At 37.9% G+C, this 17,437-nt stretch overlaps 1 protein-coding gene across 3 annotated transcripts in view; it reads right to left on the reverse strand.

Annotated features, from left to right (window-relative positions):
- SLC25A17 (solute carrier family 25 member 17) overlaps positions 1–13,644 on the reverse strand; it is a 54,624-nt gene extending 40,980 nt beyond the window's left edge. The window contains exons 1-2 of one of the 3 annotated variants that reach the window (XM_081310523.1): positions 13,092–13,239; positions 9,400–9,488 (exon numbers count right to left, since the gene is read on the reverse strand). Coding sequence is in view for 2 of the 3 variants with exons in the window: in XM_081310524.1 (XP_081166650.1) it covers positions 13,092–13,145 (54 nt within the window). In the remaining variant the exon portion in view is untranslated. Of the gene's footprint in view, positions 1–9,399; positions 9,489–13,091 lie in introns of all 3 variants that reach the window. The other 2 variants (XM_081310524.1, XM_081310522.1) reach the window with 2 other exon arrangements.
- Between the last annotated feature and the right edge of the window lie 3,793 nt (positions 13,645–17,437).

Genomic DNA, 17,437 nt, shown 5'->3' on the forward strand with positions numbered 1-17,437 from the left:
ATGACACAAACTTAATACTATTTACTCCCTTCCAACTTCATGCTACTATTGCCATGTATTTTAATTCTAACTTTTTTTTTTTTAAAGAGAGAGTGAGAGAGAGAGAGAGAGAGAGAGAATTTTTTTTAATATTTATTTTTTAGTTCTCGGCGGACACAACATCGTTGTTTGTATGTGGTGCTGAGGATCGAACCCGGGCCGCACACATGCCAGGCGAGCGCGATACCACTTGAGCCACATCCCCAGCCCCTAATTCTAACTTTTTGATTTTCTTTTTTGCTGTGCTGGGGATGGAACCCAGGGCCTTGTGCATGCTAGGCAAGTGCTCCATCACTAAACTACTTCCCCAGCCCTCTTTACTTTTTAATGACCACAAACAATATTTTTATAGTTTATGTTTGCCCAGGAAACAGCCACATATTTACAATATTTACTACTTTCTAGACTCTTAATTCCTTCTTCTGTTTCCTATCTTCCATATGGGATCACTTTCCTTCTAGGGGAAGAATAGTATCACCTTTCCAAAGAAATCAGAAGTGTTGAAATCAGAAGTGTTTCAGATTTCTAAATATCTGCATATACAAAATGAGATATCTTGAGATGAGAGGCAATTCTAAACATGAAATTCATCTATATACTTTACATATGCAGCCTGAAGGTAACTTTATACAATATTGTTAGTGAACCTTTGTTTCAACTGTGACCCATCACATGAGGTTAGGTGTGCAGTCTTCCATTTGTGATGACATGCTGGTACTCAAAAAGTTTTAGATTCTGGAACATTTCAGATTTTATGGATGAGGGATATTCAACCTTTCTTTAGAATTTCTTCCTAGTGGCAAACTGGTTTTGATGGTCTTAAATGCCTCTATTTCACCTAAGTTTTAAAGATTTGCATTAGATAACACATTCTAGATAGAAAGTTATTTTCTCTCAGTAACATGAAAAGAACATTCCATGGTTTTCTTTCTTTCCTTTTTTTTTTAAGTTGTAAATGGACACAATACCTTTATTTTATTTATTTATTTTTATGCAGTGCTGAGGACAGTACCTAGGGCTTCACCATGTTAAGCAAGTGCTCTATCACTGAGCTACAGCCCCAGTCCCATGGTTTTCTGACTACAATCACTGCATTTGAGAATCAAATGCCAGTCTTTTAATTCATTAATTCTACCTTTAACTGTGTCTAATATGCTGATAAACCTTTGCTTAAATCTGAATCTGTCCCTCAGCTTCAACAGTTATCATAAATGCACAGCTACGTAAATGTTTGAATCTTTACTTGAGCAAAGCAAATGCATATAGTTTAAAAATTCATGTAATATAAATGATAAAATATAATTTTTGACCCACCTTGCTCCATTCTACCCAATCTTCCTCCACGGAGGGAATTTAGTTCTTTTAAGCTGTTCACTTCAGAATTTACACTTATAATTAAATAATATATTGATATCTTTTGATCCAGTTTTAGACATTATTTATATTCTATTACAGGGAATGAGAATTCAGCTCTCTAATACCACATTCTGTTTTCTCTTTCCATCCTTCTAACACAGGTATGATTTTTGTTTAATTCAGTGTTCAGTATTCCCATGATATCAATGCATAAGTTATTGATTCCATTTTCTGATTCCATGCAGTACTGCTGCTGCTATCTACTGTTTTCAGTCATAACACGATATTTTACTGAGTTTAGTTAGGTTTGGACTGAGTTGCTCATTTCCCTTAGAACTGTATTTTTTGGACATCTATCGGAGCTCTTAAAGATATGTATTTGGGGCTGGGGCTGTAGCTCAGTGACATAGCGCTTGCCTAGTATGCCTGGGGCACTGGGTTTGATCATCAGCACCACATTAAATAATAAAATAAAGGTATTCTGTACACCTACAGCTAAAAAATATTTTTTTTTAAAAAAAGATATGTATTTCTGGAGGAACTGTATTGCCTTCTACTAAGAACTCTGAGGCACCATTAATATGGAATCACTCTAAGTTAAATTATTTGCTTAATTAGTTTTTCAAATTATTTATGTAGTGAGAATTTGGGCTACAACTTGAGGGAAGGTTTGTGATTTCAAAATGTCAGAGGTGATTTCCTTGGAAAGGAGCAAGATTATTTCCCACTCACTTTTTTTAAAAAAAAAATATACATGGATACAATCACCTTTATTTTATTTTATTCATTTTTATGCGGTGCTGAGGATCGAACTCAGTGCTTCACACATGCTAGGCAAGTGTTCTACCACTGAGCCACACTCCCAGCCCCACCTCCTTCTCTTTTACAGCATTTTCCTTTGGGATTCCAAATTAATTGAAAAGTTCCCTACCAGACTTCTTACCTTGGACAGACCAGTCACTTTCTCTTCTTTCCTCTAGAAGGTACAAATCTAAAACTAATGTTTAGGTACAAATCTAAACCTCATGTTTTTAAAAACCATATAAAATAATAAAAAAGCAATAGCATCTTAATAAGATGACAGGGATGTAGGGGACTCTGAGACTATGGGCAGGTACAGCAGCTTTTGCCCTGTAGGAATTATTTTAATAATAATTGGTAATTATTTTAATAATAAATGGTAAAATAATAATTGGTAATTATTTTAATAATAAATGGTAAAATAATTCCTACAGGGCAAAAGCTGCTGTACCTGCCCATAGTCTCAGAGTCCCCTACATCCCTGTCATCTTATTAAGATGCTATTGCTTTTTTATTATTTTATATGGTTTTTAAAAATAATTATGATAAAGGGAAATTCTTAGGTTTGATTAGCATCTTAATTAGAAGCAGAAATCCTATTATAAACAATAAACTTAGTTTTAGCTAATAAATATTTAAATTACTTGTGAATTTGTTTATTTCTTTGCTGTTTATTCTAGTTTGTTATTTTATAGAAAATTTTATATGGGTAGGATGGTGACACATTCACATTTTGAATCTAATACCTCAGAGGATCTAACACTACTCTTGTAGGTTTCCCAGATATTTAATGAATGAGCAAAAAAAACCATGTTTCTAACTTAATCTCTCTGCCTCTGAAAAAAATGTAAAAAATTTAGCAGAGTAACAAACAGTCCTAAATAAAACCAAATCAAAATCAACATAAAATAAAAGCTACCATTTCACCTTGGATATGAAAATTTGGAAAATGATAAAATCAGGGAGGGAAGTTTAGGTCCTTTGTATACACGTATCTGATAAAAAGAGACCAAAGACCTCTCAGAGGGACATCTAAGTAACCTCAAGAGCTTTTAACCTGAACAATCTGAACAAAATACAAACAATTCTTTAGCAAAGTACATCTGATTTGAAATAATAGGGCTCTGAATGAGTTTGAATAATGACTAGAAAAATGGAGAAAACATATCCATTAGAAGATCTGTAAAAGGGAAAACCAATAAGATTTGATGATTTATTATAGACTATAAGGAAGAAGGGAGAAATACAGGAGTGAGGATACCATTTATAGAAATAACAAAGTCCAACAAGGTTCCTAGCTTTAGAAAATTACTGGATCCATCTCAGATACAGTGAATTTGAAATGATAATGAATTAGCCGCTTTCTCATCTGAGTTCAAAAAGTATCATGTGTCCTGTACAGAAAAGTGTATTATACCATTTGTACTCTATTCAGTTGTTAAAAAGTTTTCCTTCCTTATTATATAACAGGCACCTCAAACAATGAATGTATGATAGGAAAAAAGAAAAAACAACAACAACAAAAAAAACCTTTAGTAGGTGGCAACATGAGATAGCAACCTAAGAGAGAGAACATAGCTGGAGTAAAACAGGAAAGTAAAAGTCACAGAAATTATTTTCAGCCTAAATACCTGAGGATTTTTGGCTCTTTTATAAACAATTCCATAGTCAGCACTTGTATTCCTTAAGAATGTATCATCATGTACATTTCAGGTTACATACACAGATGGTTTATTCATTTTGAGGGCTTTGTCTTTCCTGTAAAAGGGCACCAAAAGTCCAAAGCATACTTCTTAATTTGGCCAACACAAATCACAAGGAGTTAACCTGGTCAAGACTTGGCCCCCAAGCATGTGCAACTTTATAGGAACAGACAGAGACACACATAAAAATGTAGAAACATATCATCATGCTTTTTAAGAACAGAACAATGATGTTTTGTTGGCATTATCAACCAAGTCACCAAATTTGATCATTTCCAAAATGCTAATCCATCTTATAAGAATGAAAAATTGTAAAAAGGCAATGCTAGTTCCAAAGTCAATATCCAGAGGAGTCCAAAGATGATCATGTTACAGCAGCACCGTTAAAATCAGTGGGCAGTATCTCTTGATGAAGTACATGGCATTATTGGACAGAAACACTAATTTAGAAAGAAAACAACTAAGATTAGTTTTTTGTGATAGATATTGAGCTAATAAAATTCTAAAGACTGAAAGCCATTTATTATGGCTTTCATATTGAAACACAAGTTATCCACCTAATCAGAATTAATATAGGTCTTTTCTCTGATATAACAATCATTCTAGTTCATCTAACATATATAGACAGATATATAAGTCAAACAAAAAACCTAATGGAGGGCTGAAAGTATAGCTTACTGGTACAAAGCACACACAAGGCACTGGGTTTAATCTCCAACCAAAGAAAAAAGACAGGCCTAATTAGACACATACCTGAGTATTTAATGGAAAGAGTATGAATGTTTGAATTTAAGTCTAAGCTATAAAATAAGGTGTATATATAAGCTACAATATATATAAGAAGTAACTTTCAGAAGCTGGGGTTATAGCTCAGTGATAGAGCCCTTGCCTCGCACAAATGAGGCACTGGGTTTGATCCTCAGCACCACATAAAAATAAAGATATCGTATCTATCTTTAAAAAATATATATATTTTTAAAAAAGAAGTAACTTGCAGGGGTGGAGCTGTAGCTCAGTGATGGAGTTATAGCTCAGTAGTGGAGCACTTGCCTGACATGTGTGAGGCACTGGGTTCCATCCTCAGCACCACATATAAGTAAATAAAATAAAGGGATTGTGTCCATCTACAACTAAAAAAAAAAAAAAAAAGTAACTTTCAGATCTCCATGTTTCAATTTCCTCATTTGCACATTCAGAACCAACACCTGCCAAAGTCACTAGAAGTTGTAACTAAATTTATGGAAAACAACTAGCATCATATCAGGCATACAGTAGGCATTCCCACAAATTTTGGTCCTTAAATGTCTTAGTATCTTCTTGTACTAGGACACAAAGTTAATTTTAGGTACCTAAAATTAGTAATGATTTCTAAACTTCCTTCCAAAAGTACAATGGTTATTTAGTAAAAAATAAAGAACAACTGCTCTTCAGGCAGGTGTAAAATACTATGAAGAAGTCTAATCAAATGAGAATACAAAACAATAAATAGATGAACCATTAGAAAGTTAGGGATGTCTCTGGAAGAATAGTTTCAGTGGTCATATGATGTAGAAGAGAGGAAGAAAATACAGAATTTTTTTTTGAAATAATCTTGGCATAAAGGGAAGGGGAATAAGCAGTGGCTGAAGAAGGCAGTCTCTGGACCAGATTGGTATAGTTTTCTAATAGGATAAAACTGAGCAAAGGTTAAAGCTATTGGAAGGAGATGAAATAATAGAGCAAAATCCTGGAGATAACTGAGGGTGACATGAAAGGGAAGACCAAGATCAGAGGAACAGTGACTAGATAAGTCTGTTTTGAACTATGGGTACAACTGCAGTTGATTCTGTAATTAGAAAAAATGAAAAAGTGAGAAAGTTCATCCTGAGTAGCCTCTATGTATCTAGAGACTAAAAGATGTAGATCATCTGCTATGAAGGAAGAGAATGGGTAGAGTTAACCATATGAGAAAAGAACATTTCAGTTTCATTGACTTTCTTTGTTTCTTTGGTGCTGGAGATCAAACCAAGGGCCTTACACATACTAATACCACTACTGAATTAAAAATGGGCACAAATACTTCATTTGTAAAAACAAACCTAAATCAGGAATGAATATTTATAATTTTACTATAATATTCTAGGAAGTAACTTCTCATGACAACCAAGTAGTTGGAGCATTACTGTCCTGTTTTATAGCTTGATAAACTGAAGTTCAGAAAGAAAATATAAATTATCTAAGATAGTTAAAATTTCATGCCAAAACTCCCTTTCAGCTACCACACATTTGTTTCTTAAAAACAAAAACAAACAAAAAAACTAAATTTACTGAATACTGTATGTATTATGATATAAGATAATTTCATTTATTCTTTTTCTGACTCAGGCATAAAAAGAAGCAAAATAAAGTTAGAAAAGGAATTCCAATAATGAATATGTAAGAACATTTAACTTAAAAGAACTAAATTGAAATGGCCCTGGTTACAAAAAAGAAAGAAAGAAAAAAAAGTTTTTGGGCTGGGCATGTGGCTCAAGCAGTAGCGTGCTCGCCTGGCATGCATGCCGCACGGGTTCAATCCTCAGCACCACATACAAACAAAGATGTTGTGTCTACCGACAAATAAAAAATAGATATTAAAATTCTCTCTCTCTCTCTCTAAAAAGTTTTGTGCTTTTGTGGTGCTAGGAATGGAACTCAAGATCTGGGGCATGCCAGGCAAGCATTCTACCACTGAGCTACACTGCCCGCCAAGCACTAAAAAGGTTTTTAAGAAATCAATGTTATGGATGGTGGGTAATGTAAAGCAATAAAATACTAAAGACTAAAAACTATGTAATGATTCTATCACAACTATTGAAAGCCTAAATGGGAGGAGGGAACAGTAATCCAGGAATAGAAAGTAAAAACAATAAAAATTGTTTCTAATTACACCCCCAGCCCCCACTCTTTTTTTTTTTTTTTTTTGTACTAAGGATTGAAGCCACAGGCACTTAACCACTGAGCAACATCCTCAGCTCTTTTTACTTTTTATTTTCACTAAGTTGCTGAGGCTGGCCTTGAATCTGCAATCCTCCTGCCTCAGTCTCCCAAACCTCTGGGATTATAGACATGTGCCATCATGCCTGGCTCCCTGGTAGACTATTGGCATGTTACAGATTAGAATCCAAATTAACTGAATTAAAAATAGCACATTGTGTGTGTGTTTGTGGTACTGGAGATGGAACCAGGGCCCTGCAAATACTAGGCAAGCACTCTAGCAACTGAGCTACCTCTTCAAAGCTGAAAAATACAGGTTTTCATCTCTAATTTATGACTCAACAAATGAAATCAGAGAAGACATTTTATTGACCACTCTTAAAGTTTGTTCATAAGGGGGTGTGGGAGGCCACACTGACATCACACAAAATGTTTACCAGTGACAAGCTGCAAGTATGCAAATGCACATAAAAAAACAATGAAATACCCATGAGATATTAAAATATATTTAAAATGACATTTGAAGACTTTTTTGTTTTAATTGTACACAATACCTTTTATTTTATTTTTATGTGGTGCTGAGGATCGAACCTAGCACTCTGCCCGTGTTAGGCAAGTGCTCTACTGCTGAGCCACAACCCCAGCCCCGACATTTGAAGACTTTTTAATGACATGATATAGTAAATATCAGATGTTCTGGTCACACAGCATCATTCTTTTCCTAAGGACATGACATACTGGTTTTCTTTTGGAGAATTACAGCTCAAGGGTTGGGCACATAACCCTAAGCACTGCTAATAGACTGTCCCAGAATCTTGAATTTTGAGCAGAATGTTGTATGGGCAGAAGGAACAGGGACAGATGCCATCACCTGCAGCAGTGGTATCCAATGGAGAATCTCCAAGGAGTTTCAGAAATCTTTTTGGAGCCTGTTAGAATCAGAGATTATTTCAGAAATCTTCCTGAAACTAGTTGGTTCTTTTCTATTCCAAGTTCTTAAGCCTCCCCACTGATTTAGGGAGCTCCCAAAGAGCCTTGCAATAAGTCTCATTTTTGTTTAAGTCTGTGTTATCTCCAGCTTGTAACAAGAGAACACTAATTGATACACATGGAATATACTTTAAAATCCAGAACAAACACCAAACAACTCGGGATACGAAACTCTATGCCAATACATAAACAAGAGATCTATTCATAAATTTTTATCTGTATATAAACATAAAGAATAGGGAATGAGGAAGATACAGCCACATTTTGACACTATATCTGATCAACTTCAACCCAGACTCCTTTGCATAGCAATCAGTGGCCTAATATGTAAAAAATTCTCAAAAATTCAAGTGTAATTATATTGTAAGTTTATGTTTTCGGTTCTCATTAGATTTTCTTTGAAAGATTTTATCTGTAGAAATGTACATTTGCAAGTAAAAGAGATTTTCTTAATCTAGAATTAGAAAAGTGCTATTTGTTGGAATTACCTAGGGTAGTTTAAACATTAAAACAGACTGGAGTTGTAATGCTATGATTAATTAGTAATTTTCAGGGAACTTCTTTTGTCTGTATTTTTTTTTTTTAAGAATTTAAGTAGATGGACATAATACCTTTATTTTATTTATTTTTTTTATGTGGTGCTCACATGTGTTAGGTGAGCAAAACTACCACTGTGTCACAATCCCAGCCCCCTGTCTTACTTAAATCTTCTTGGTATCTTATTTGATTGTTTGTTTTATCTATCTATCTATTTACTTATTTTTTGAGAGTGGATCAGTCTTGCTATTGCTTAGACTTAGTGGGAGAGTCAAGACAATAAATGAATAAACAAAAAATAAAATAAATTTTAGATAGTAAGTGCTATAAAACAAATAGGGTTGGCAAACCTTTTTTTATAAGTAGGCAAATATTGTAGGCATTGTGTATGGTGTATATTGTCTCTGTCATAGCTACTCATTGCCATGGTAGTGTGAAAGCATCCATAGACCTTGAACTCCTGGGCTCAAGCAACCATCCTGCCTCAGCCTCCAGAATAGCTGACCTTGAACTCCTGGGCTCAAGCAACCATCCTGCCTCAGCCTCCAGAACAGCTGGAACTACAGGTGTGTGGCAAAACGCCTGACTTTGTAATCTGTGTGTGTGTGTATGTGTGTGTATTTTAATTAATTAATTTATTTGAGGTACTGAGGATTAAACCCAGGGCCTTTATATTTTTTATTTCGAGATAGGGTCTTGCTAAATTGCCAAGGCTGGCCTTGAACTTGTGATCCTCCTATCTCAGCCTTTCGAGTAGCTGGGATTACAGGCATATACCATCATGAATGGCATAATTTATATTTTAAAAGAATTGCATGTAATTGAATAAAGACTCTTATAAAATTCAAGGGCTGGGGATGGGGCTCAAGTGTAGCGCGCTCGCCTAGCATGCGTGAGGCACTGGGTTTGATCCTCAGCACCACATAAAAATAAATAAAGATATCGTGCCCAACTACAACTAAAAAATAAATATTTAAAAAAAAGAAGAAGGTTTACAGCTGGGTATGATGGTGCACACCTGTAATCCTGGTGGCTTGGGAGGCTGAGGTAGGAGGATTATGAGTTCAAAGTCAGCTTCAGCAACTTCAATTGCAATTTAGCAAGACCCTGTTTCAAAATAAAAAAATAAAAGAAGGGCTGGGATATGGCTCCATGGTAAGCACCAACTGATTGCATCACATAAGACATCTACTGAAGATAGGGCATTTTCCTGTAACAATATGATTCTTGCTCTGGGATATTCAAGATTATCTGCAAATTCCAAAGGAGTGCCACAAAACACTCAAAACCAGAATTTATTTTGATTTTTAAAATACGTGTGTATACTGATGCTGGGAGCATAACTCTGTGGTAGAATAGTTACTCAGTATGTGCCAGACCCTGGATTTGATCCCCAGCACAGCACCCCTCTCCCCTACCATATTGTACATTTGTATAATAGCACATACTTCATAGTAAAAAAGTATACTACTTGGAAGGAACTTAACAAATAAGCCTGAAAAGTCAATGCCAAAGTTGTAAATCAACATCTTAAACAGTGATCCAACAACCCTTTGGGTAGAAGCAATTATTCCAGGCAGCCCAGGAGTTTATACCAAGACAACTTAGTGAGAGGCACAGACAGGATTCTAACCCAGGCTGACTAGCTCAAGAAAGGCACTCAAGTGCTTTTAACCAGCTCTGCTAAACTAATCTTCCATGATCATCTCCAAGCCTTGGTTGAGCATTATGCTTAGGAGATTTAAACAAACATCAGCCATCATCATGATACTATATCATTAAAAACAATGCTTTTTTTCCATTAGCTCTAGTTACATTTTCGTGGTGATATTTTACCTTTTGTAACAGCCAGATGAAAATAGGGTTCATGTTGTATGATTTTAACTTTAATACAGAAGTTTTCTAAAAGTCTCATAATAAGTTTTCAGCATGACATTTCAAAGAAATAAAGAAAAATCTAAAGCAATTTTTCACTCAGATATGTACTAGGAACAGTACTTTCTTGAGAGGGAGCAAGAGAAAAAATTATTATTATGAAAGTATGTATATTAGGTAACACAGCCAATTCAGAGAGAATAATTTCAAGTACTTTAACAAGAGAAAAATAAGCAATGAGAAATAAAAATGCCCTTCAGGATTAAATAGAGATATGTCTCTCTTTAGTCATGCCCTATAGCAAGGCTCAGAAAACTATGGTCTGTAGGCCAAATCCAATCCACTGCCTGATTTTGCAAAAAGGGTTTTATGGGAACACAGCTCTACCCATTCATTTACTTATTGTCTATGGATGCTTTCACACTACCATGGCAATGAGTAGCTATGACAGAGACAATATACACCATACACAATGCCTACAATATTTGCCTACTTATAAAAAAAGGTTTGCCAACCCTATTTGTTTTATAGCACTTACTATCTAAAATTTATTTTATTTTTTGTTTATTCATTTATTGTCTTGACTCTCCCACTGGAACACACACTTCATCTTCATAATGAAAGGGACTTAGTTCTACACTGTATTCCTAGCACCTAGAACAGCGCACCACACATGGAATGCATTCAATAAAACTGTTGAATGAATGGCACTAAATGAGAAAGGGAAAAGAAAACAAGCATTACCCATTTTCCCTTTCTCTCCGAGTTGTACTCCAACTATTCAGCCCACAACTCCACTGAAGTTGGTCTTCTCAATTAACCACTGAATTTATCACAATAAATCCAATAGTTAATTCTCAGTCCTTGCCTTACTTGACCCATCAGCAGTGTCTGACCTAGTTTGCATAAACCTTTCTTCCTCACTCTTCATAAGCCTTTCAGACCACGGCACTGTCAGTTTTCCTCTCACTGTTCTGGCATTTCCTTAAGTCTCCTTTGCCGGTGCAGTCATATTTCCCCAACCTCTTCATGTTTGTCTGCTTCATGGCTTAGTCATTGAGATTTTTCTCTTATTCTACACTCACTCCTGGGTGAGTTAATCATTTAATTTCTATTCCCCCAAACTTGTTCCTTTACTGCTTTCTAGGTGCTAGGAATACAGTGTAGAACTAAGTCCCTTTCATTATGAAGATGAAGTGTGTGTTCCAGTGGGAGAGTCAAGACAATAAATGAATAAACAAAAAATAAATTTTAGATAGGTATTTCAAACTTAATTAACCCAAAATTAAAATAATGCTTATCTATTCCTCCAAACCTGTTCCTTTACAGCTTTTGCCATCTCAATAAACAGGAACATCATCCTTCCAGATGCTTAAAGCCAAAATTCTTGGAGTCAACTGAGTTTCATTCTGGTTATCTTATAAACATATTCCTAGTTAATGATTACTTCTCACCCTCTCCACTGTTACCATCCTAGTCCATGCCACCAATATCTCTTGCCTAATAATTGTAACTCACTCCCTTAGACTCTCTCAACAGAGCAGCCAGAGTGATCATGTTTAAAATGTAAATTACAGGTTCAACAGCAGCTCTCCCACTTGAAGTCACATAATTTGGTCCTCTGAAATCTATTTGCATTTTTATTCCCTCCGTACCAGACACAGGACTCCATGCAGAAGCATGTCAAGCATGCTTCCATGGCTCTTCTGGTTGAATCCAAAGAATCCAGAATAAGACACTTTAATGAAATACTGTGTCACCTAATTCTCAAAACAACTCTGTGAACTAGTTATCATTTCTCCCACTTTCAGATCAAGAAAGTGTGCCTGGCATGGTAGTGCACAGGTGTAATCCCAGCTACCTGGGAAGGTGACACAGGAGGATCATCAGGTTCAAGAACTTGTCTCAAAACAAAATAGAAAGGGCTAGTGGTAATGCACTTGCTTTACCACCCACGAGATGCGTGAGGCCCAGGTTTCAATCCCCAGCCAAATACACACACACAGAAGAAAAGTAAGGTTCACAGGTCACTTAGCTAACAAATATGGAGTTGGCGTTCAACTCAGATTAGTCTACACAGAACACGAGCTATGAGTGAACATTTTGAGGACTAAAAGGAAAGGATTCAGTGATGTTCCCTGAAATCATAGGTGTTCTAATAGTGTGTGGTGACAACTAGTGAAGGATAAGAGAAAGGGGAAGGAGTTCAAGGCCAGTCTTGAACTTCAGAGGAAGAATCAGAAGAGAAACGTATTCAAGTCTAGAATGGAAAGTTTCAAAGAAAAGGGACGGGTGTCGAATGGACCTAGACATCCACAGGTCCAGGAGCCAAGCGCCTGCCTCGCAGTAACCACACTTGTGGTGGATCCCGTTTTTAAAGACCCACCTTTTCCTGTCCATAATGCCGGTCAGAGACCCCCTACCAGGTACCGCAGCTCGTCAAGTGTGTGAAGACAGGCTGCAGATAAGCTGAGGACCAAGTAACCCAGTTCCACACCCAGGTTCTCGATTGGCCCACGGGGGGGGGGGGGTGCAGCAGGGGGATGACGCGCAAAGAACACGGCACCGCCTTCCTCCGGACCCCCTCCAGGCTCGTGCGGCCACGCTGTCGTTTCTCCACGTCGTGTCCCAGGGACCGAGGCCGGGTGAGCGCCGGCCCTCACCCCAACTTCTCCCTGCAACTAACTCGCCGCCTGTGACCCGTTCCTCTCCGTCCCACAGGCAAGACAAACCCACCCGAGCTCCCTCTCTTCCCATCCCCCCAGCCTCCTCCTGGGAACGGTCCCGGGAAGTCAGCCACCCCGCTGCGGCCTGGGCGCGGAAACCCCGCCTCACCACGGCTCCGGCCACGGCGTGCACCAGGCTTTCGTAGGACAGCACCGAGGACATTGGTGCGGCTTCAGGTAGACCTAGCTACACTTTCCCCTCAGACACCGCAGTCCGCGGAGTTAGGAAAGGAGTGCCGGGGACTGGGGGCGTGGGCGTCGCAAAGTCCACCTTCTCAGAATCACTTCCGGGTCGCTGGGAGCCTTCAGTCGCCCGTGAGAGCAACCTCCCGGGGCGGGAAAAAACAGGTCTGAGAACGCCCCCGAACGTTGATTGGCCGCTGGGCTCGCGCGGGGCGGGGCAGCGCGGTACTCGTGGGCGCCGGGGCTCAAAGCACCAAGCTGGTGGATACCAGTAGTCTCAGTGCCCAGGCACTTGGGTCTGACCAGGAGTTCTCTCGCATTCCGGGACCTAGCCAATCGCGCCTCAGCCTACAGCCACAACATTGGGGAACCTCAGAAATTCCAATGGCCTCTTTTCCCTACTCACCTCCAAAAGACATGTTGGTGACAACAGATGAGGGGACTCGGTTGGACTCCAGTCTTCCCTTCTCTGCAACATAACTCCTTTTGGCGCTGGGGATTGAACCCAGGACCTGGTGCGTGCTAGACAGGTGTTCTACCACTGAGCAACACACCAGCCTGTCTCTTCAATTTTGAAGGTCACTTTTTCGACCAAGAGGAAACAGATGTTGATTAGGCAAGATTTTCCCTTCTGAAAATCCCTGGGGAGGGGAAAACAATTTTAGCTTCAGAAGACCCAAATTACCAGTTGCAGGTGGGAGCCTCATACTAAATGGCAACTATGAAAGTCATTTCACTTTGTGGTTTCCTCCTTTGAGAAATGACAATTTTAATACCAATCCAACTTGTATTACAAAAGCTAATTTATGTGGACATATCTTATAAAATACAGAAAATGTTGGTTTCCATGTTAGAAAATGATATTAACAACATGGGATGAAATAAACATTCAACCTTTAACCTTAGTCATAAGGTTAAAAGTTTCAGGAAGGCAACTGCTTTACCTTCTTTATCATTGTCACCTGTCTCTATGTAAAGCTCAATACCAGCATATATATTTACTTCTCTAATGCCCTCGGTCACAGTTCATGAGTGCTTACTATAGTCCAGACCAGTGCTTTATGCCCATTACCATATTAATCCCCAGGAGAAGCCCTGAAAATATTAAGGTGGTCATGTTTTTGCCAAATTTAATCATGAGGTGTTACAGTAGCCACAAGCAAAGGGCTTGGTTGGCTTTAATCTGTTGTATAGAATTAAGTTACTGCTAGATGACCTGCCCTGGAATGACTTTCAGGAATAGTCCTATCACTCCACTGGGTCATGACATAAAGATGGTCTGAAAGTCAAAATACATAATTTAGATACTGAAATGTAGAAACCAGAATCGAAACATATAATGTATTCTTATTGCCATACTGGGGATTGAATCGAGGGGTTCTCTACCTCTGAACTGTATCCCCAGTCCTTTTTGAGGCAGGCTGAGACAGGAGAATTCCAAGTTCAAAGCCAGTCTCAGCAACTCAGTGAGGTCCTAAGCAACTCAGCAAGACCCTGTCTCTAAATAAAATACAAAAAAGGGCTGAGGGTGTAGCTCAGTGCCTGTACAAAATAAATAATAAAGTTCAATATCATTTGTCAAACCAAGAGTGATGGCACACACTTACAATCCCATGTAAGGGAGCTGAGGTGGAAGGACTGAGTTTTCAAAACCAGCCTAAGTAACCTAGCAAGTTTCCATCTAAAAAACAAAAAGGGCGGTGGTGGGGAGCTCAAATCAGAATCATTGTCATATAATCAGAATACACAACAAACAGAAATCCCAGACTCTGGAAGCTGAGGCAGGAGGATTGTGAGTTCAAAGCCAGCCTCAGCAGAAAGCAAGACGCTAATCAACTCACTGAGACTCTGACTCTAAATAAAAATATAATATAGGGCTGGGGATGTGGCTCAGTGGTTGAGTGTCCCTGAGTTCAATCTCCAAAAAACAAAAACGACTGTGATGAGTGCTCAGGAGAATGAGGCAGAAAAGGAATCTGAGGCGGGGCAGCATATACTGAAAGTTTTTTCCTTGACCAAATGTGTCCATGTGCTGAGCTCTCAGGGCCAGGTGCACACGTTCATCATACACAGCACAGGTTCCAGCACACTGGGGTTCCAGTGACCCTGAGTTCAATCCTGACCCTGAAAGAAGAGGAAAAAAATGGAATTCCATTGCTCTACCAATTAAACAGAATTTTCTCTGAAGTTGTTTCTGATTGTTAAAAAAATTTCCTTCCTTATTCTGAGCATTGTTAGTATCCAGAATATTTTCAAAAGATGGCTGAGTTACAAAAATAATACTATTCTTTTTTTTAAGATAACCAAGTTAAATAAACATCAAACCCCTTGACACTACTTATACTGGGTGTTAAAAACCTGAACTCTTCCTGTTTACACCTATACCATCAGAAGAGATAAAGCCACTTCTTATGTTGCTTCTACATTGGCCTGTGGTCAGGCTACTTACACTGAAAACTGCAAATACTCTAGTAACATGAATTAACTATTTATCAGATGCCCAGCCTCATCAGCATGGTTATATTGACTCTATTTACCACCTTCCTTTTTTGGCTAATACTTAAAATCATAATTTTAAAGGCAATAAACCACTAAATGTCAAGAATTTTTGTTCAACTATCTAACAGAAAAATCATAAATATTTGCTTCCACTAGCATTGTACAGGGGTCTCATTGAATAATTGCCCAAAAACTTCTGCTGTATTGATTGTCCTTATTCTTGAAGTTTATAGCTATTGTTCATTACCTGTTATTTACTGCTTATTTATTTTTTGTGGCTGGTACTAGGGATTACAAAACTTACTTTTCCAGCTTTTTATTGAGACAGTATTCTGCTAAGTTGCTCAGGCTGGCCTCAAATCTGAAGACTCATTTCAGCTTCCAGAGGAGTAAGAATTATAGGCCTGCACCACTGCACCTGGCTATTTAGAATACTTCCCTCCCCAAGCACAAGCTCTATTAAGTTCACTATATTAGTTGTAAATACTGGCACACAATTAACTTCTTGGAATTACTAGTTTTTAAAATTTATTTTTGAGCCAGTCATGAGTGAACTAAGCACTTAATATACCAGGATCACTTACTACTGGGAAAATGTCCTATTGGATGTACACATCAGTACATATGAAGTGTGATATTCTTTTAACAAAGTTCATTCTTTCTGTATGTCAGGTACTAGGATTGAACCTAGAGGCCCTCTACCACTGACAGGCTTTAGCAAAGTTGCTGAGGCCGGCCATCAACTTGAGCTCCTCCTGCTTCAGCATATGGTTACTGGGAATATAGGTTATGTACCACCATGCCTGGCTTGGTTTGCGATTTCTTGAGATAATGAACAATTAGGAATTTGGGCGCTAGGGTTGTGGCTCAGTGGTAGAGCCACTAGCCTAGCACACGTGAGGCACTGGGTTCAATCCTCAGCACCAAATACAAATCAATGAACAAAATAAAGGTGTTATGTCCATTTATAACTAAATATAATTATGTGTTATATAATTCACACACACACACACACACACACACACATATATATATGAATGATTAACTGCACAGCTGAGGTTGTGGATCAGTGGAAAAGCACTTGCCTAGCTTGTATAAGGCACTTGGTTGAATCACCGCATATAAATAAAATAAAAATAAAGGTCCATCATCAACTAAAAAACATATATTACAAAATTAACTTTGTACATTGGGTCAACAAAGTAGAGAATCTAAAAGGAACACCTCTGAAGACTGGGTATTTGAGAATCCCAACTCCACAAGCAAGCACGGGTATTATCCTGGGCAATTAAGTGCTTTCCTTCTACAAAATAGTATGTGCAGTATCAGAGCTGAGCCAATATGTGCAAATGGATTACAATTCACATGGATTAATTTTAGATGTTAGCAAATTCTAAAATGGATACTGCTTCTGTTTTACCCTAAGCTAGTGTTTCTCAGTGTGGCAAAAGGAAAGTTGGCACCAAATCTTTTCCATATCTTCTGTAATTTTTTGTTGTTGGCCACACAACCACACAGCTATGGACTGTGTATGTACCATCTTTCTGAACAGTTAATTATGGCCTAAACAAACAAAAAATGCACAATCAATGATACGAGAAGAAACATGATGCTAATTCCTTATATTAACTCCAGCATCTCAGTGTAAGTTTCTCTGACCACCTCTCCCTATTGCCTCAGGGTGTTAGATGATCACCAAGGAAATCCTATTAGACTACAAACAGAAGCTACCTGCCAGATACAAAGCTGCAGATCTGATCTGGGCAGCCACCA

Source organism: Spermophilus citellus (genome assembly GCF_964194105.1).
Source record: "Spermophilus citellus genome assembly, chromosome: 10".
Taxonomy (NCBI): Eukaryota; Metazoa; Chordata; class Mammalia; order Rodentia; family Sciuridae; genus Spermophilus; species Spermophilus citellus.